The 21,967-nt window shown below is 37.6% G+C and overlaps 1 protein-coding gene across 1 annotated transcript; it reads right to left on the reverse strand.

Moving 5' to 3' along the window:
- Positions 1–12,948: 12,948 nt before the first annotated feature.
- LOC143022080 (uncharacterized) lies at positions 12,949–20,568 on the reverse strand. Its single transcript, XM_076180042.1, has 3 exons — positions 20,094–20,568; positions 19,739–19,980; positions 12,949–16,076 (listed from the first exon to the last, which is right to left on the reverse strand). The coding sequence occupies exons 2-3, from the start codon at positions 19,954–19,956 to the stop codon at positions 15,467–15,469; spliced, it is 828 nt and encodes a 275-aa protein (XP_076036157.1). The 5' UTR covers positions 19,957–19,980; positions 20,094–20,568; the 3' UTR covers positions 12,949–15,466.
- Positions 20,569–21,967: the final 1,399 nt, after the last annotated feature.

The following is a 21,967-nucleotide window of genomic DNA, read 5'->3' on the forward strand; positions in this document are numbered from 1 at the left end:
GTTTTAGTATTCGGTTTATGTTGTCGTATCTTACTTTCAAAATTAACGTGTTTTAAAACAGGAATGCACGCGGAAAAGCAAAATGAGACGGTAAATTTGAGAAAGTAAAGAGAAGAGTAAAGTAAAGAGGAAAGAAGAAGGGAGGTATATGGATGACAAAATCCTTGATGACAATCATGGATCAAATGTTTTGGAATGGAATTTTTCCCAGCTGAATGAAACCACCTGATGTTATAGCCAGGATAGACTCGTTAATGCGACAGCATTACGGAATGAGTTAAAGGAGTAAAATCTATAGGAATATGGAAACAAAATTTATAACAATGAAACAAAATATCAGAATTTAGCCACTTTGCTCAGTACATTCGGCTCACAGGTCACAGCACTACTCATAAATCGGTCATATATGAGCTCTCTTCAGCGAGGGAAATAACTGTCGATCACGATTCCAACACGCGATCCAAAACCATGGTGAATCTCACACACACAAGACTGGAAAATGCACATATTGTATCAATATATAAAGGAGGAAGTAAGGAAGATCCAACTAACCACAGACCGGTCTCCTTAACAAGCACAGTAGCTAAAATATGTGAAAACGTGATTAAAAGTAGATGGGTTAAACATCTGGAAGAAAAATCTATACTAAACCCAAGCCAATTTGGATTTAGACAAGGAAGATCATGTACAACAAATCTAATCTCCTTTTATTCGAGAATAATAGATATAATAGACGAGAGAGATGGATAGGCAGACTGTGCCTATCTAGATGTACAAAAGGCATTTGACAATGTACCACACAAAAAATTAATAGAAAAATTAGAATCAACAGGTGGCATTGAAGATAATTTATTAAAATGGATGGAAGACTTCCTGACTGGGAGAAAAATGAGGGTAGTAAATAGAGACAAATACTCGAAATGGGAAGAAATGATAAGTGGTGTTCCACAAGGGTCAGTAACCATGTCTGCCATATACGTAAACGACATGGACGAAGGAGTTGAATGCTTTATGGATTTCTTCGCAGATGATAGACAGATAGATAGATAGATTGACTTTATTTGGCAATGAATCAATGTACATCAAGTGCAAATAATGACAAGAACACATAGTTCGGAATAATGCAAATTGCCGAGGATAACACAAAAAGCATGTACGCTTATTTCCATTGTGGTCCTCATCAGATTGTTATTCTACACTAAGTCACACTGACAACATACGTAGGGGGTTAAGGGGACCAGAGACAATCATGAGTAATACCAGTCAGAACACATATGACACATAAACATTGTTATAGTTTAGCTAATATTACTAAAAATTTGAGCACCATCACAAAAAGGAACATTGCAATAAGCAAAGGAACAACAAAATAATATTAAACTGTAACAAAACAGTATGAGTGAGTACTATATCAGAGTAGTACCATTAATGATATACTGCATTATTCTACAGCTGTATCAACATGTATGAGTGAGTACTATATCAGAGTAGTACCATTAATGATATACTACAATATTCTACATCTGTAACAACATGTAGTTATAGTGAATGCTACACTGCAGCTAGGGTCACCTATTAAATAAATCTAACATTTAACCTGAATCACAGGACGGAGTGGGCAATTAGTATGAGCACTAGGGAGTAGTACATTATAACCTGAAGCATCAGGGGTAGGGCACAGGGGACCAGTACTCGAATGAGTACAACAACAAGGAGAACGAGGAAAAAGGTCAGATCATAAATGTTCTCGGACCCTACCTGAGACATATACCATATTATGACTGGCAAAACAGAGGTGGAAACCAATTTGTAAACATCAATCATTGTTATACTAAACTAAACTTCTGAAGAACAAAAAAAGGGGGGGAGGTAAGAACAGTTATGAGTGAACACAGATTTGAATGGTATTACTCATGGAATGAGGTATCCCTCACTAAGCTAGTAGTACACAAAATCAAGGCTGTTCTCTATCCATAGCTGAGACATATAGTAACACTTGACTTTTTTCTTGAAGGTAACCTTGCTATTTGACTTCTTAATGGACACAGGTAGTGAGTTCCATAGTTGAGCACCTGTGAAATGAAAACTGTTTTTGGTGAAGGGACCTGCATGAGGTACAATAAGAGACTTGACTGTTCCGGGTTCGGTTCTCAGCCGATAATGTAAAATTACAGCTCACATATGAGGGAGCAGAATTATGAATGACATTGTAAACCTGGTTTAGTTTCAACTGCTGACTGCTGGACACGATATTTTACAGGTAACATTCCTACCTTGCTAAATTCTTCAATACCAGTATGACTACGTTGAGGTAAATTTAGTATGAATCTAATTATCTTATTTTGTGTAACCTGTAGCCGGGACTGTTTTTTTCTGCTCAGACTACTGTACCAAGAGCTACAAGCGTAATCAAAGTGATGTTGTAACAAGGCTGAGACCAGAAGCTTCTTTGTTTCCAGATCAAAATTTCTGGCTTTTCTGTACAAAATTTGACTTGGATACAATCTTATCCGTTATGGCATTCCCTGAGAGGGACTGATCTAAGGGTATTCCAAGATAGGTTACCTCTTGTTTTGACTCCAAGACATTAACCCCACATCTGACATGTACATCGCTGTGTTTCCTGAGGTTGGGTTTTGATGCGAAGACAATACTTTCCGTTTTACCGAGGTGTAAAGACAGCCTATTTTCTATGAGCCAGTCCTGGACAGGATGACAGTTCGACACTCAGTTTCTCCTCTACTTCAACTGGGTCCCTACCTGAGACAATTAGAGCGGAGTCGTCTACAAATAGCAGTAACTTACAGTTCACCGCACCTGGCATGTCGTTAATATAGACTAGGAACAGTAGGGGTCCTAGAATTGAACCTTGTGGTACACCACAAGTTATCTCTCTGTCATCTGAGCAGGTTTCATTTATTCATTTACCTGTTTGCGACCTGTAAGGTAGGACTTGAACCAGACAATATTCGCCACTCCTAATGCCTGAAGTTTTTTTTTAAATAAAGTATCATGGTCCACTGTATCAAATGCCTTTTGTAGATCTAATAAGACTAAACCCGTGTAATTACCTCTGTCGCATTCCTGTTTTATCAGATCGTAAAGGTATATTAAGCTGGTGTCTGTTGAGTAATTCGTTCTAAAACCAGATTGCATACCGTATAGTAGATTACGTTCCATGAGGTAGGTATCTAACTGATTGTATACGGTACGTTTCAAAACCTTGGAAATAATACCTAGAATTGAAACAGGCCTGTAGTTACCTGCCTCAGTTTTTGTTTTGTTTTTTCTTTTAAAGAGGTGTTACCCGATCCCTTTTCATGTCGCTTGGGATAGATCCTGAACCAATGGACAAGTTTATGTGGGTTATTGGGGGAGTAAGAATTGTGGCTCCATCCTTAACAAACTTTGCAGGAATGTCGTCTAACCCTGTAGCCTTATTGGAACTTATGCTAGCCAGTAATTTAAACACTTCTTTTTGAGTGGTCTTATAGTTTGAAACACTTTGTAGACTTGTCTTTATAGTACTCCTGAACGTACCCCAGCCCAAACTTCCCAGAACCCGTTGGGAGGGATTTAACTAGTTTTGTGGCTATGGTTGTGGAAAAGGTGTTGAAGTGGTTGGCTATAGTGTTCCTATCAGAGTTAAGCTCGCCGTTTATCAAGAGTCCTATCCTATCTACTTTGTTACTAGGCTTTGTGTGAACTTCTAGGGTCTTCAGTGTTTGCCAAAACTTCCTTGGATCGTGTTTGTTCTGGTGCACCATCTTAGTACAATAATCAGCTTTGGCTTTTTCCTTCCAATATTTCACCTGACTCCTATAGTACAGAAAGCCATTATAGTCCTCCTGATTTAAATTTTTCCTAAATCTGGCAATGAATCTATCTCTATCTCTAATTAAACCCAGTACTTCGTTAGTCATCCATGGCTCCGTCCTCTGTTTTATTCGTATCTCTTTGAGAGGCGCTACTCTGTCTATAATAGTAAGAAATGTGTACTTAAAATTAGACCAAGCCTTATGAACATCGGTACAATTTAGAACTGGCGACCAGTCTGTCCTACCCAGTTTATCTACAAAATGTTCTCGTGAGTAATGCTTCATGGAACGAAGCTTCACTGTGTTGTGCTTGTTGAAAATCGTCTTCCTAGCTTTCCTAGTACAATATATGAGCTTGTGGTCACTAAGACCATAATCACAAGCACCAGCCTGCGTTATCTTGTTACGATCGGAGACCAGGATAAGATCTATGATGGACCTGGATGTGCCTGTTATTCTAGTAGGCTCGTCAATCAGTTGTGTCAGGCCATGAGATATTAGCAAGTCTCTCATTGCCTTAATAAGGTTGTTATTTGTACTTGTCAGATTCGTATTAAAATCACCTAGGATAATAATTTCTTGGTCATGCATATTGACCCGATTGAAACAGGTAGATTCTAATGCGCTATAGAAGGACATCCGTTTCGGTGGTCTGTAACAGACCCCGCATAAGATGGGATGCGATTTAGGTAACAATATTTCTATCCACACAGCTTCGAGCCCATCGTTACTCATAAGGTCTGTACGGGGGTTGAATGCTAAATCGTTGTGTATAAATGTACATACCCCTCCTCCGGTCCTCTTTCTATCATTACGCACAACACTATAACCCGGAATCGCAATTTCCGAGTCGGAGATGGTACTGTCTAGCCAAGTTTCGGTGACACCGATGACTGCTGCCCTGGTCCGCCGCGCAAGTAGACGGAACTCGTCTATCTTAGGTAGAAGGCTTCTGGCATTCAAGTGCAAGAAGTGGAGGCCCCGCTTGTTGAAGCAGTTGAAATCACTCCTGGGGCGAGGCACAGCGATCGGGGTTAACAGGTGAAGGGTCAACATCACCATCGGACAAGGGGGCTCCTGGTAGTTCATTGAGTGTACACCCAATACAAGTGAAGTGGAGAATGTCCTCATTCACCAAGGCAGCATTGTAGGTTTCGTGAGAAATTCCACAACACTTGATGTGAGTCCATTCCCCACATGATTTGCAGCTGATGGCTCTGCTATTGCGACGGACTCCTTTTAGACAGCTTACACATGGGTGTTTTGGGACTCTCGTTGCAGCTGGGCCAGGACAGGGATGTATATCACCACAGAGAAGGAGGGCGTAGGACACCAGAAGCTTGGAAGTGTTGATTTTTCTCTTCGGTGTTATATGAGAACTTCCCCTTTGTTTAGGTAATCGAATCCGACGCCACTTTCTGACTTCTGTTGTTGAGGCAGGCGGGGGGAAGGAACTGACACAGAGTATGGTGGTTAAAAGAGATCCTAGAGCTTCTGTCTCTCACCCCAATGTCAGAGAGGAGCGGAGGGTAACCAGGAATGCCCACTGCAACGTATGAAGGTTGATGCAAAAATTTTAAAGAGAGTATCAACAAATGAGGACTGTGACTCATTACAATCAGACCTGGACACAATTTGGAAATGGACTCAAAAGTGGGAAGTGAACTTCAATATCAAGAAGTGTAGCATGATGGAGTTTGGTAAAAACAAAAACAGAATTTAAAAATATTCAAAATTGGTGAAAAAGAAAAAAAAATCACTAGGAAAGGAACCTTGGAGTGATAATCAGCAATGACATGACACCGGACAGACATATAAACAAAACAGTAGGTGAAACATACAATCTACTAAGGTAAATGAAAGTGGCATTTGAATACTTGGATGAAGAAATGATAAAAAATATTAGTCGCATTGATTAGACCAAAACTGGAATATGCAGCGACAATATGGACACCCAGTACAATATATATAAAAGAATATAAGGAAACTAGAAAGAATGCAGAAAACAACAACAAAGTTGGCACCAGCTCTTTCCAAATTAACATACGAACAAAGATTATCGAAACTAGAACCCCCAACACTAGAGCAAAGAAGAGAAAGGGGTGATCTATTGACTAAATGTAGAATCATGAAAGGAATGGAAATCCTTGACAGAAAAGATTGACTAAAAATGACAATGGAAAAACAAGAGGTTATGAAAAGAAACTCAAAAAGGACAACTATAGAAGAGATAGGAAAACACACACACCCACACACACACACACACATGAATATGAAAAAAAAAAAAAACACGAATTTAAGATTAAGATAGACTAATGGATAAGGATACAAAGAACCACCATAGCTCCCTTCCCGTATAATACAACTAGGTAAATACAAACTAGCAAACCAGACACTGCGAGATACAAAGTCGGGACACCACGAGCATAGCTCCCCTTCCCGAAAAATACAACTAGTTAAACACACACACACACACACACACACACACACACACACACACACACACACACACACGTACGTTAGATGGACGGCGAGGATTGACGTTCTGAAGAAAGAGTGAAATTCTCGTGGATCTCAACGGAAAGGAAGTACCTATTGTATTTACAGGTGGGGATTGCTCGTGGTGTAGTGGGAAAGTGAGGAAAAAGAAGAAGGAGAGGGATTACTGAGGGAAATGGAAGGAAATGAGGAAGGGGAGGACTTGGTCCAAGAAGCCAGACGGCTTGTAAACAAACGACGAACCGATGATTTGGATTTTGATGATGGGACTAACAAAAATGTAAAGATTAGAAACATAGATAAGAGCAGTTCAATGGAAGGTGAGGATAATAATTTCCAAGGATTTAATGAGGGGGCGGCGGATACCAACCTCCCCCGACTGGCAAAACTGGAGGAAAAACTTGAACAAATGACCGAACATTGGGAGATTAGGTTCGGTAGAATGTCAAAAATTGCGGAAAGGGTTGAAAGATTGGAAGAACTAGAGAAGGCGAACAAAAACTTAACTGATGAAATAGAAGAACTAAAAAGACAGTTAAGAGAAGTAAAAGAGGAGAATGAATAATTAAAAAGGAACAATAAAGACAATAAAGATGCAATAGCAAAAAAGGCACAGGGGTGGAGGAAGATATAGGAAAATAGTAAAATTGCATTTACTGATATAATCAAACAGCAAATGAAAGAGCAAACCGAAGACTCAGTTATCAAAGTGATGAGACAGAAGGAGAATATTGTAAGAGACTTAACAGATAAAAATAAATGTATAATTATATTAGGAATGGAAGAGAAACATAACCCAGATAGAACCACAAGAATCAAGGAGGAAAATGAAAAAGTAAGCAGATTACTAGAATAGGTTCAGGAAGATGAACCTGAAATCATGAAACAAGTTGAAGAGAAGTTTAGTCTCGGAAAGTATAGTACAGATAAGACCAGACCAATTAAGATTAAATTCAGATCACAAACAACAGCAGAGAATATCTTAGCAAAAACAGGGAAGCTAGCAGCAAGTGAACAGTATAAAAAGGTATGGATAAAAAGAGAAATGAATAAAGATGAAAGAGAGGAAGAAAAAATGAAAAGGAAAGAAGCTAAAAAAAGAAAAGAAAAAAAAAAAAAAAACAGACCAGAACGGAGTCAGAAAAATAAAAATTCTACTGGAGAGTAGTGAATATGAAATTGAGGAAATGGACCATAACAGAGAGAAACAAAAAAGAAACAACAGAGAATACAATGAAAATAACAGAAAGTTAAGAGTATCCTACACAATTATAGATGGATTAATAACAGGACTGAATGAACTGAACGAGTATCTGAAGGAAAAAGATCCGGACATAATGGGAATTGTTGAGACAAAATTAAAAGGTCCACTACCACCCAACAGCATAGGACACAATGCATATAATTATTGGATTATAAACAGAGAGATAAAACTAGGGGGTGGATTTATGTTCCTGACTAAGAAGGATATAAACGTGAGGTGTGTCACTTATGGAAAGAACAGAGTAGAGATGATTATGATAGAAACAGAAGACAGAGATAAGAAGAGCAGAAAGTTTGTAATAAACTACGTGCCCCCAAAAACAGCCTCGTGGGAAGAGAGTGAACATAAAAGTATGTTTTAAGACACAAGAATAACACTAAACAAGATAATGGAAGATGGAGGAAGAATAGTTATGATGGGCGACTATAATTGCAAAGAAATCTGCTGGGAAGAGATGACAGTAAAGGGTGGAGAAGACTCATGGGGAAATGTTCTACTTGAGATGATTATTGACCACACAATGACACAATGGATCCAAGAGAACACTAGGTATAGAAATGAAGAAGAACCATCGAGACTAGACCTAATAATCACATCAGAACCTGAAATAGTGGAAAAGATAGAATACCAGGCACCAATAAGTAAAAGGGACCACATATTGATAGAACTAGAACTAAATGAGAATAATACATGAAAAGAAATGAACAATATAGAAAAGGAAGAATGATGTATGAAAAAACAAATTTTGATAAAATAAGAGAATTCTTTCAAAATGGAAACTGGGAAAGAATACACAAAGAAGATACAACAGTAGAAGAGAAATGGAATATTTTGACAAAAATCTATAAAAAAAAAAAGGAGTGGAAAAGTATGTCCCAAGACAAAAACAAGAAAAAGAATATGTAAAGTGCTGGTACAACAAAAGCTGTAGAGTGTTAAAGGACAAAAGAGACAAAGCTTGGACCAAGAGGAAGAAAGACAAAAGACCTGAAAAAATGGAAAATATATACTTGTTATAGAAATGAATATGTACAAGCGTGCAGAGAGGAAAAGAGAAAATATGAAAAAGATGTCATAGAAAAATGTAAAGATCAACCAAAACTATTTTACAAATTTGTAAACAACAAACTGAAAAACAAACAAGATTTGGAGAAATTAAGACAAGGAGGACTTGAATACACAGAGGAAATTGAAATGGCGGAAATTATAAACAAGCATTTTAAATCAGTGTTTACAAGGGAGAACATACAACCTGAAGAGATCGAATGGAAAGAGAAAGTCCCCCCTATGAAAGAAATAGAAGTAACAAAGAATGAAATAATGAAACACTTGAGTAATCTTGATGTTAGAAAATCGCATGGACCAGATGAAATAGCAAACTGGATTTTGAAAGAATGCAGAAATGAACTGGCAGACAAAATACATAGCATAATAAGTAGTTCCTTGAAGAAGGAAAAGTTCCAGAAAATTGGAAAAAAGCAAATATAGTACCTATATATAAAGGAGGTAATAAAGAAGACCCTACCAACTATAGACCAGTCTCTCTAACAAGTACAATAGCAAAAATTTGTGAAAGAATGATCAAAAGTAAATGGGTAAAATATTAAAAAAAAAAAAAAAAAAAAAAAAAACCAGCGTGCTTAATCCAAGACAATTTGGATTCAGACAAGGACGATCATGCGTCACTAATTTAATATGTTTCTATTCAAGGCTAATAGATATAATACAAGAAAGAGATGGATGGGCTGATTGTGCATTTCTTGACCTAAAAAAAGCTTTTGACAAAGTACCACATAAGAAGTTGCTTGATGGAGAAGGGGCCAAGTAGAACAATGGGTGAATACTCTGTTGACGTAAGAGCGGATGGCACTTCTTTTATAAGAGGTGGGACATTCTTGGCCTCTACTCCATCAAGAATGTCCCACCTTTTATAAAAGAAGTGTCATCCGCTCTGATTAGAAAACTTGAGTCTATCAACAAGAAGTTGATTCTAGCCCAAGCTGCGGTCAAATTTAATTCAACACACACACACACACATATATATATATATATGTGTGTGTGTGTGTGTGTGTGTGTGTGTGATTCATCATTCACCATGGTCTTTGGATCAAGTGTTGGACTCACGATCGACAGCTATTTCCATCCCGGTAGAGAGCTCAGAGCTCGTATGGCCAATCTATGGGTAATACTGTGACCTTACACGCACACACACACCCAACTCCCCACCCGCGAAAGTTGGAGTAACGACTCGAAACGCAGAGATACTGAAATCATTTCAGCCCTGGGCAGAATTCGAATCCGGACCACCGTAGTGACAGTCGGGAACTCTACCAACCGCGCCGTGTGTATGCATATATATATATATATATATATATATATATATATATATATATACATATATATATATATACATATATTATATATGTACATATGTATATATATACATATATATATATATTGGTAGGAGGCCATGTTGTATACATTATTTCAAGAAGTCTACAGCGACAATGGCGTTGTTGAGCTTATATTGAAGCTTTAATTTGTATCGTGCAACAAGTTTCTGTGCTGGTTCCAAATAGCTGAGAAGGTGTCCAAAAGACATTTGGTGCGGTTTTCTCTTTTTTATTTCTCCAATACGTATTTCGACCTTAATCGGTCATCCTCAGGGAGGGAGTTACAATGTTTTGGTGATTACAAGGGTTTATATACAGGCCGTACATTGGCCGAACACTGGGAGAGGTCATTGCCTATAGCCGTGATCCGTAGCGTTGCGTACGTGGAAGTAGCAACTTTCTTGTGAATTGTGGAAATGGGTGGAATTGTTTGTGTTATGTGCGTCTACTGCTTGGGAGTGTGGTTGTGGGCATGAGTTGTATGTTAATAGAAGGTTTTCCGATGTAAATGTTCACTGCTTCGACCATCTTAAGGCGAAGGGGGTCGTGAGCTTTGTAAATTATTTTGGTGTTTTCGTTTAGTGTTTGTCTGTTGATGGTGGTTTTGTGTTCTTTTATCATGTGTGTTTTGATGGCGCCATTTTGGAGGTGGTATGTGAGTCTTTTGGAGAGGGTCATGGAAGTCATGCCAATGTATGAGGAGGTGCGGTGCTGACAATCACCGACAGGGCAATCGAACTTATACACGACGTTGACTTCTTGTAGAGGAGGGTTGGGGGGCTGGCTGTTGTTCTTCATTACCAGGGTGTGTGTTCTAGAGGTTTTGTAGTATATGATTAGGCGTATCTTAGTGTCTGGGTTGATGGGTCGAATGTTATGTGTGATAATATTTCGAAGTGTTCTTTCGTCTTCTTTGTAGCCGGTGTTCATATGTCCTTTGTAGTACAGATCTAGTGTTGGTATATTGGTGTTTGTAGGTGTTGGTTGGGCGATAAAGGAGTTCATCTTGTTTTTGATGATGGATTCGATGGAGTGCTGTGGATAGCCGTTGTTGACGAGTAGTGTTGTTATACGTTGTAGTTCGTTATTCGTAGTTTTCCATGTACTGCTGTGGGAGAAGGCTCTGTTCACTAGTGATCGGATGACACTTTGTTTGTAGCGTTCTGGGCATTCGCTACTGCCGTTAAGACAGAAACCGAGGTTAGTGTCTTTGACGTAGACTTCAGTTGTGAATCGATCTACAGCTGTGCCTACTAGTATATCTAAGAAGGGGAGAGTGCCATCGTTGCGTTGGTGTTCATAGGTGTAATTGAGGGTTGAATGTTTCTTGAACATGTGTGAGAGTTGAGTTACTGATTGGGGATCTTTTGCGCTAATGAAGATGTCGTCGACATACCGGACGTAGATGGAGGGCTTCATGTCAGGATGGTCGTTGAAGATTTTCTCTTCGATGGATCCCATATAGACACTAACCCATATAGACACTAACCTCGGTTTCTGTCTTAACGGCAGTAGCGAATGCCCAGAACGCTACAAACAAAGTGTCATCCGATCACTAGTGAACAGAGCCTTCTCCCACGACCCCCTTCGCCTTAAGATGGCCGAAGCAGTGAACATTTACATCGGAAAACCTTCCATTAACATACAACTCATGCCCACAACCACACTCCCAAGCAGTAGACGCACATAACACAAACAATTCCACCCATTTCCACAATTCACAAGAAAGTTGCTACTTCCACGTACGCAACGCTACGGATCACGGCTATATGCAATGACCTCTCCCAGTGTTCGGCCAATGTACGGCCTGTATATAAACCCTTGTAATCACCAAAACATTGTAACTCCCTCCCTGAGGATGACCGATTAAGGTCGAAATACGTATTGGAGAAATAAAAAAGAGAAAACCGCACCAAATGTCTTTTGGACACCTTCTCAGCTATTTGGAACCAGCACAGAAACTTGTTGCACGATACAAATTAAAGCTTCAATATAAGCTCAACATCGCCATTGTCGCTGTAGACTTCTTGAAATCATACATATATATATATATATATATATATATATATATATATATATATATATATATATATATATATATATATATATATATATATATGTGTGTGTACATACATACACACATATACATACATACATACATTACATATATATATATATATATATATATATATATATATATACATATATATAGTTGTATATATATATATATTGCTGATAACCAGAAGGGAAACCGGAAAAGAAACTAGAATTCTCAAACGATTTTGTGATATTTGACATCTTCAGAGGAATACAATAGAAAAAAGTTACATAGAGGTATATAAGAAGTATGAGAATAAACTGGAAAAGATACAGACAATACACATTGAGAAAATGTAACAAACATTAAAATACATAAAATAGAATTATTTTGGAAAAGATGTAATGTGATTACAAATTTTGTCAATGATAAAATGATCTAATTTAAAAATACCATTGCTAATATTAATATTGAATCCTTCAGATTTTTTATCATACAACTTTCAATAATGTTCCTATTGGCAAATGAATCACAAGACATAATAGATGAAGCATTAGACCAATCAATACGATGATCAAAATCTCTCATATGGACAAACAGCGCACTAGACTCTTGTGCTGTTTTTACACTGTGCTTTTGTTGTTTAATCCTTGTTGAGAGTTCCTTGCCCGTTTGTCCAAGGTAATACTTTTTACAATGTCTGCAAGTGATCTTGTATATGCTATGTGAATTTTTAATAATTGGTTTCTTTTAAGTATATGGATTATTAAATAACTTTAATATTCCATGTTTTTAGAATGTGAAGAACTTGAGCTAGAATGTTACTGAATGGTAAAATCAGAAGGTTCTTAGTATCAAAGAAGAGGGATGGTTGAACACTATATATATATATATATATATATATATATATATATATTTTTTCGCTGCAGCAAGAGCGTGATCTAAAAATCTTTTAGGGTACTTTAATCCAAGACCAACTTTGACAACATACTCAAATTCCTCATCAATAAATTCGGGGCTACAAATACGAAGAGCACGTAAAAGCATAGAAGAAAACACCGAATATTTTACTTATCATGGCGAGCCGAGCAATAATGAATATATGAAAAAAACATTTATCGGCTTCCTATAAACACTAAACTTAAAACATTACCATTTCTATGAATAAGACAATTTAAAAAGAGCAACTCACCAATACATTCTAATTCAATAGTAAAATTAATGGAAAGAACTGAATTATTCAGAGATTGTAAAAATGCATTTAGATCCTCAGAGCTGGGCCACAGGCAAAGAACATCGTCAACATATCTATACCAGATCGCATTTGGTGGCAAAATTTCACTTTATAGTTTATTTTAAAAAATCCATATAGAGATTGCTAAGGGCTGAAGATAGTGGATTTCCCAATCCCATTCCGAATTCCTGAGAATAAAATTGACCATTAAATTCAAATTCACAACCTTTAATACATAGTGGGATTTTGTCTAAAATTCAGTGAGGAAAACAATTAAATCATCTACTGGAACTTTTGTAAATAAACTAGTTATATCAAAACTGACAAGTTTGAAATTATAATCAATATTTAAACTGAAGTTTATGAACTAAATCAACATTATTTCTTATGTTTGAATTGGAAATTGTGCCAACCAACGGACTGAGGAAAGGCACCAACCATTTTGATAAATTATATGAGATGGATTTCACTGAGCTAATAATTGGTCTTAGAGTTTCCAGGTTTGTGTGTTTTTACAATACCATACATATAAGGGAGAGCAGGCGTAATGGGCGAAAAACGTTAGATTAAATCGTCTTTTCTCATTAACACAGATTTCATTATCTTATTAAAATGGCTGTTCTCTCCAACAAGTCGCCCCGAGCACAACATTCTCCAAGATTCAAGTGCCCCTTCGCTCTCAGCCTACGACACTTGAAGAGGCCCTCACTCCGGACCTTCCTTCTACGAGCCTTAGTGTTATTGCGAGTTTAATTTCCCTGGCTTGTCCGAACCTAACCACAACAGTAATACTTTTTACAGTCTCTGCAAGGGATCTTGTATATGCCGCCACTTGAGACACTAGGTGAATTTTTAAAAATTAACTTCTTAAAAGTATATGGGTTATTAAATACAACTTTAACCCAGGCAGTACCATTCCACGTTTTAAGATGTGAGGAACTTGAGCCAGATTGTTACTGAATGGTAAAATCAGAAGGTTCTTAGTATCAAAGGAGGGGGGTGGTTGAACACTATGAAAAAAAAATTCGCTGCAGCGAAATATATACTCAGATTTCTCATCAAATTCAGGGCTGTAAATACGAAGAGCGCGTAAAACATAGAAGAAAACACCGAAAATTTTACTTCATCATGGTGAGCCGGGTATTAATGAATATATGAAAAAAACATTTGTCGACTTCCTATATCCACTGCTGTCGTATGATTGGTCAGCTACACGATTTCGCCAACGAAAGCATGAACTGCGATTATAAAAAGTGGATAGATTACGTTCGTCTCAGACATTCCAGGTCACATTCTCTGCTAAGACAAAACATCTAAATTTAGGATCTTTTACAACAGAATTCTACATGGCTCAGTTCAGCCCTATTTACTACCCATGTTGATGTTCCACCAAGCCTTGAACAAGTAAAGGCACTTTGAAGGAGCGAGCATTGGCAACGTAATGCTCAGAAGCTAAAAACAGGACAGTTCATGCAACATAATATTGAACAACTTGAACTTCAGATTTTAGGTTTTACACAAAACATGATTTACATACCACACACACAACAGATTCATGATGACTAAACGCCATGAAAGTTCTCACAAACACCTCTATAGACAATGCACCGGAGCTGATATAACTGTAAGCTAAGTCCATTAACACCAGGTCAAATATATTATGAACGACATAAAACAAGGCATATAGAACAGCTACATGTTCCACTAAAGCACATTTGGCCCGTCTCATACTTCTATAATTACCACATATACACAGAAAGAAAGACAACCGCTACAGTTCACAGTTGCACTAACAGCTTCAACGTTCTTTAATCATTAGCAGCCACCAGTCTATACCCAACCCTATACAAAACCTGAACGCCAACAACATACTACAAGAGCCCACTCCGGTATAACTATCCAGGAAAAAGTATTGCATTGTTGTCTGTGTTGTGAGAATGTGGGACTCTTTCCATGTCATTGACTAGTGGCAGGAGGGTACCAACTGTCAGTTGTTAACTTTCTTTATGTGAATGAGTGGTAGGAAATTGTGGAAGCTGGTACAGAGTTATTGTGCCCAGTGCACCTCACTCTACAAAACTCATATATTCTACATGGATTTCTCGCAATACAGACATCCTCCATTCACTAAACAGGAGGAACTCTGGGAACGACTAATGTGTTATCCGCAGGCAAAAAAAAAAAAAAAAAAAAAAAAAGTGTATGTATAAACAATATATTTCAACCGTCAGGATTCTTAATCCTTATTCTAAATACTTTGACGGGCATATAACTTTCATTGTAGCCGAAAAGGGCAGTCTCGGAGTTGGTCTGATACACGAGTTGGTGCTGTAGACTCTCTGCGTTCAAGGCAGTCAGGAAGGTGTTCAGGGTGTCTTGGTTACGCCGTGTACAGGCGATGAATGCTTCCTTCAGCTTCGAGTGTGGAGCAGTGTTTACTGTATTTGCTGATGATGCCAGGGTTGTGGACGTAGCGTTCAGATAACTCCTGTTTATGTTATTATTATTCTTTATGGGTGAAGTCGTTGTGGTAGAATTATTGATGCGCCTCGCATTTTCATTTGTATTTGTTTTGTTCATTTTGTGTTTGTGCATAGTTGTGTCTCTAGTCCTGAGTTGATTCCTATGAGCAATGAAATCTGTGGTATTTGCTTTGTTATTACTGTATGTGTTTGAGTTCTGGATATTTGCAGTTGTTATGTTGTTTTTTATAGTTCCAATATTGTTCAGCAGATTTCTGTTTGTTTTAACATTGTTGTGTGTGTTATGTTTTACAACGTTAGCTCCTGTTATTTTATCTTCGCTACCTCCAGCACTGCTCAGCAATTCCCTGCAATGCAAAATTATAAACATTGTCATAAATGTTATACAAATTATATCAGATAAAAACATGACGTCCTTATCAAAAGAATATTTTTGGATAACAACGATTGATGATTAATTGCTGCCTCGAGTTTCACAGAATGGAAGCCCACAGGCCCTCAATGACTGGAAGCGGTTTTAAGGTCCTCCCAAAATTCTCTGTGGAAACATTGGACCATCAATTATCTGTGTTGTATTGCTGTGGATTTTCTGTGCCTTACGGTTGTAAGATGTGGTGAGTAGTCGCTAACCGTTGTCGTTCATTTTACCTCCAGGCAAAATCCCGCAGCCATTTTTACTCTTGTCGTTTTCCCTCCAACAGCCGGTCATTTTCTCTCAATTGAAAATATAAAGAAAACAAGATAATCATGCAACCACTGTATGCAATATTTTACCCTTATCTATTTTTTGTCCTGTATAGCAACCATGCAATATTTTTCAATATTGAGAACCTGACCTTCATGAAGGGAAACTTGAAGTTGGTTAAGAGGGAGAGAGAGAGGGCCGACAAGTTAGAATGAATCTGTGAAGAGTGAAGACTGAAGTGTTGTGATTTTTTTTTTTAAATGTTTTTACTGTTTTGTTTTGTGAACTTTTGTTTTTACTTTTTACTGTCTTGTATTAATAATTTGTTTTTCTAGTAATAATTTGTTTGATAAATAATGTAAATATCTTAAAAAAACACTTTTTAATCGGAAAGCTTTAAATTTAGATTCGGAGATTCGGAATGAGTAGAATTTAGGTTTGGAAATGTTCGGAAGGTATCGGAATTAAGGTTCGCTTTGCTATTTTTTAAAATATTCGGAGGTTCGCGGACAAATGTTCGGAATAAATGTTCGCACCGAAATGTTGAAAATCGGGTTCGCTATTCGGAGGTTCGGAACCCAAAACCGGCGAAGATTCGGGTTCAGATTCGGAACCCAAAAAAGGTTCGCGCGCCCATTTCTGCAATTAGGTAAATACACATACACACACACACCTGTCACCTGACAGATATATCAACAGGATTGTGGGAGAGGCATGTGGACTACTACAGAAGATTAAAGTGGCGTTCCATTATATGGATAAAGAATTTATAATAAAAATCATAGAAACCCTGATACGTCCAAGACTGGACGTATCACAAAGTGAAGGATACAAGCAAAATTGAGAGAATACAAAGGGAAGTAACCAAACTGATCCCCATTCTGGCAGATAAACCATATGAGGAAAGTCTAAAAGTACTGGGTCTATCAAGTTTGAAAGATAGAAAAGAAACAGGAGACATGATTACAGTGTTCAGGTCACTAAAGAGGATAGAAGAGATTGATTGAAGAAATCTGATTAAATATGGGAGGGCTTTAAGAGGTCATGGGAGTAAATTAAGAAAGACCACATGTCGAAAGGATGTGAGGAAATACAGTTTTCCATATAGATGTATAAATATGTGAGATAGCTCAGGTGATATAGCCCAATCTCAAACAAAACATGAATTCAAATCTAAATATGATAATTCAAAATCAAAGATACAGATTAAGCTGGAACTGTACATAAATTTGAGTCTAGACGTGTTAAAAAATTAGAGAATAGGGGACAGTACCCAAAGAGCGTTGCTCCTTTCCTGTCTACTACAATTAGGTAAACACACACACACACACACACACACACACACACACACACACACACACACACACACTGTTTAAAGAAATAGTCAAAGAACAAATGAACGAAAGTACAAAGGACACGTTGATAGAAGTAATAAAGGAAAAAAAAAAGAGATTGGGTGAGACACAATAGACAAAATAATGATAATAATAATAATAATAATAATAATAATAATTATAATAATAATGAATAATAATAATAGTAATAATAATAGTAATAATAATAGTAATAATAATAATAATAATAATAATGATAATAATAATAATAATAATAATAATAATAATAATAATAATAATAATAATAATAATAATAATAATAATAATAATAATAATAATAATAACCTCTTGGGACAATGTCACATATGTACAGATTTGCGTTGTTAATTTCTCTGTGGAGTTTGTTCCTGGTATTAGTGACTTCTGGCCATGGTAACATAAGAACATGTGTTCCATTTTCTCAAGATCACACAAAAAACTCTCACTTGGTGTCATTAAACCACCAGACTTCCAACTAGCTATAGTATTCCATGAATTATTGTGTGATGTTACATGTGATCCAAGAAATTCATGTTGTGGAAACTTGAAAGCAATGTATCCACCAAAATAGTGTTCTTGTTTTTACGCAGCTCAATCCATCTTTCACACACCTTCTTATTTGCAGGGAAACGATGAAAATTAATATTTGGCTTACTTCCTCTGGTTTGAGCCACAACCCTTAATGGCACAATAAGACACATTATCAAGATCTATATATACCGGTATATATAGATCTTCATTGTCAGAATATAACTGATTGCGTGGAGCGGTGCGAGCGGAGGCAGCAACATATCCAAGCAAAGAATCAGTTACAACTAAGAGGGGGTTTACACGGTCTAACAGTTTGTCGAACGCGGTTCGACAGACACGTGTTTAAAGTGATGTGTGAACGGGGTATTTGGTTGTCGAACACGTTAGTTAAACCCCAAATACCCCGTTCACACGTTCACACATCACTTTAAACACGTGTCTGTCGAACTGCGTTCGACGAACCGTTAGACCGTGTAAACCCCCTCTAACAGCGATGGGACGCGCGAACCCCACTTTGACCAGCCCGGTGACATCACGGGCCCGCTGCCCCAACACCCTCGAAATTCGGTCGGAAGTGGTTAGACCTGGTATATATATAGACCTTGCTGTATACGACGTATTGTTTAGTAGCACTAAACAATACGAAAATGTTAAAATCAAACAATTTAACTCTGACTTATTTACAATAAAACACATGCTAATTTCATTACTTGAAATTTTTAAATCACTGGAAGCCGTTTTTCATTTACTGAACGCTGTTTAATTAGTAGGAACCCTTCTTCAACGTATGACGTCACGGGATTAAAAATAAGGTGGCACCCATCTTTCTTGGAAAGGTAGCTCCTGCATTTACTCCTCATCACTTTATCCACACACACAAAAGTGGGTCCTACAAATGCCCAAATAGGAATGTATTCATAGCCAAAGCTAGCTACAATTAAATAACATTAGCTGCAACCAGAGAGCACTAAGATACACTTCGTACAATAACTGAAAAAATATATAAAGTTCAGTCTGTCGTGCATGGTAAACAAGTTGAATGCATTTCCAATGGGGCCTATTGTTCAGAGCATTAGTAGATCCAAACCATGAGGACAATCGAGGTACGACAAGTAGCCCTACACAGCTCAGAAAAAGCGCTGATTTGTAATAGCTGCTTTAATACATTATTATCCTTTCGTTTTCCTACGAAACTATTTTTACTTCTCACAAACACCGATTCTGTGAACACGGGTGGTCTTACCTGGATGATCCCATGAATATATCATATATGGTGTAGCAGTGATGATGGAAAGTTTGTAAGACATAGGCAATCAGTGGCAGAAATCATGCACACACACACGCACACGTATGCGTACACACGCAAACGATTACTGTGGTGGGAAGGGAAAAAGTGTTGAAAATTTTGTGATTTACTTACTTAAGAAGGGACACGAGGGGTGGAATAAGGTGATGAGCATAGACTACGTCAGCCGCAAGAATCACATCAACTGGCTGCAACATTGGTGGTTTCCTCCAGTCTAACTGCGACACGAAAAATGTGGATGATCCGTTGACTGGTACTGGAATACCGTTGGCCCACGGGGCGGTTCCAATATCGCCTGGCTGCAGTTGATTTTCTTCCAGTCGTGATGTCATGTCGGCTGTAAAGTTGCGTAGATCCTGAAGTTTTGGGAAGAAAACGTGGGTGTACATTGTTAAACTGGACAGTGCACATGGTATAGACTCAATCCAAATTTGACTTTCACTCAATTTTTCAATCGTTACAAACGTACCTGTGGCTGGGGCTGGCCAAGATTTAATGTCACATTGTGAAGGAGGATATCGAGGACATGAGGATGGCAGTCGGTGAAGGTATAACTAGCTGGAGGGGTCCTATTTGAACGCAAGAGTGCCACACCTGTAAAGCCCAGACCGGAGCCCAGTTCGAGGACGTTTTTCCCACAGATGACTTGTGGGTTGAGAGCCACCCATTCTGCTAATACAGCCGCACCACACCAGGTGGTCAGCCCCGTCGTGCCATGCGTTATCCCATCACCGCTCTCCAGAAGAGTGACGCCATGAGCGGTTTCTGAATAGTTAGATCCATCCCAACCGAAGTAAGTTTTGTAATAAAACTCACTGAAGGGATCTTGTCCGACATTAGCTCTGTGTTCGTCAATGATTCCCTGGAAGATATTTTGTCCGTTCCAGTTTCTCTGTTTCCACTGTTGCCTAAGCCAATCGAGAACCTGCTTGCAGTGATGCGGGTTGCGAGGGTAGGCGATGGCCAAATGATGATTGAGAATGCATTCGACCACCTGACGAGCCAAACCTTCTTCAAGTTTTTCTCTGTTTTTCTCTTCCTTAAGCGAATCCCCAAGAACATCAAGCTCCCGTGAGATATGAGTCCAGGGACCTCGTGTGACAGGTACAGCGGCGAAGTATGCTGTTTTTAAGAGCTCTAACAGCTGTTTCTCATTCATTTCACTTTTCGGTGTCTAAGACTGTCACTTAATAATTTTTCGATATAACGCTTCACTCAAATTTCCTTGAGAAGGGAGAAAGATAAATTAGCAATCATCTTAAGAAATTAGCAATCATCTTAAGAAATTTCTGTTAAGAATCATCCATTAATTTTTTTTTACTGATATGATGTTAAGGACACGGGACATTAATATATATATATATATATATATATATATATATATATATATATATATATATATATATATATATATATATATATATATATATATATATATATATATATATATATATATATATATATATATATATATATAGTAACCATGTAGACAGATGAGTGGAAAAGGTGGTAGAGAAACGTGGGATAGAGAGAGAACACTATATTCCTGACGGTTCGACTATAACTCTTCTTCAGAGGAAGACTAGAAGTTGAAACGTCAGGAATATATTGTTCTCGCTCTAACCCGCGTTTCTCTACCACCCTTTCCACTCATATATATATATATATATACATACATACATATATATATATACTTATATTCATATATACATATATATATATATATATATATATATATATATATTACACACAGGAACCCACAGTCGGAGAAAGAATAAGCTTCGAATAAAGAAAAATCCTATATTTCGGCTATCAACTGTAGCCCTCGTCGTACTTTCCTGAAGAGGGCTACAGTTGATAGCCGAAATATAGGATTTTTCTTTATTCGAAGTTTATTCTTTCTCCGACTGTGGGTTCCTGTGTGTAATTTACAAATGTGCTACTACATTTCTGTTTAGAAATATATATATATATATATATATATATATATATATATATATATACATAAGCATATAATACACACACACACACACACACACACACACACACACACACTCACACACACACACACACACACACACACACACACACACCACATAAGTTGAAAGCAAACATATGAAGAGCAGAAAATTTGTAGTGGTGTATGTGCCCCCAAAACAAAGTCCTGGACAGAAAGTGATCATTCCAAAATATTAGAAGATACAAAATACGAATGAACTAATATACTGAAGGACAGGAAATACAGTAATTATGGGTGACTTTAATTCAAAAGAAATATGTTGGGAGGAAATGACAGTGAAGGGTGGAGAGGAACTCTGGGGCAACGTCCTGCTCGACATGACC

Source organism: Oratosquilla oratoria, chromosome 43 (assembly GCF_046742065.1).
Source record: "Oratosquilla oratoria isolate Oo_2021 chromosome 43, ASM4674206v1, whole genome shotgun sequence".
Classification (NCBI taxonomy): Eukaryota; Metazoa; Arthropoda; class Malacostraca; order Stomatopoda; family Squillidae; genus Oratosquilla; species Oratosquilla oratoria.

Excerpts from the sequence above, each read along its gene's own strand:
- LOC143022080 (XM_076180042.1), bottom strand. The coding sequence starts at position 19,956 with ATGACATCACGACTGGAAGAAAATCAACTGCAGCCAGGCGATATTGGA. Across the intron at positions 16,077-19,738 it reads CCCCTCGTGTCCCTTCTTAA|GGAATTGCTGAGCAGTGCTG; the intron begins GTAAGTAAATCA and ends TTTGCATTGCAG.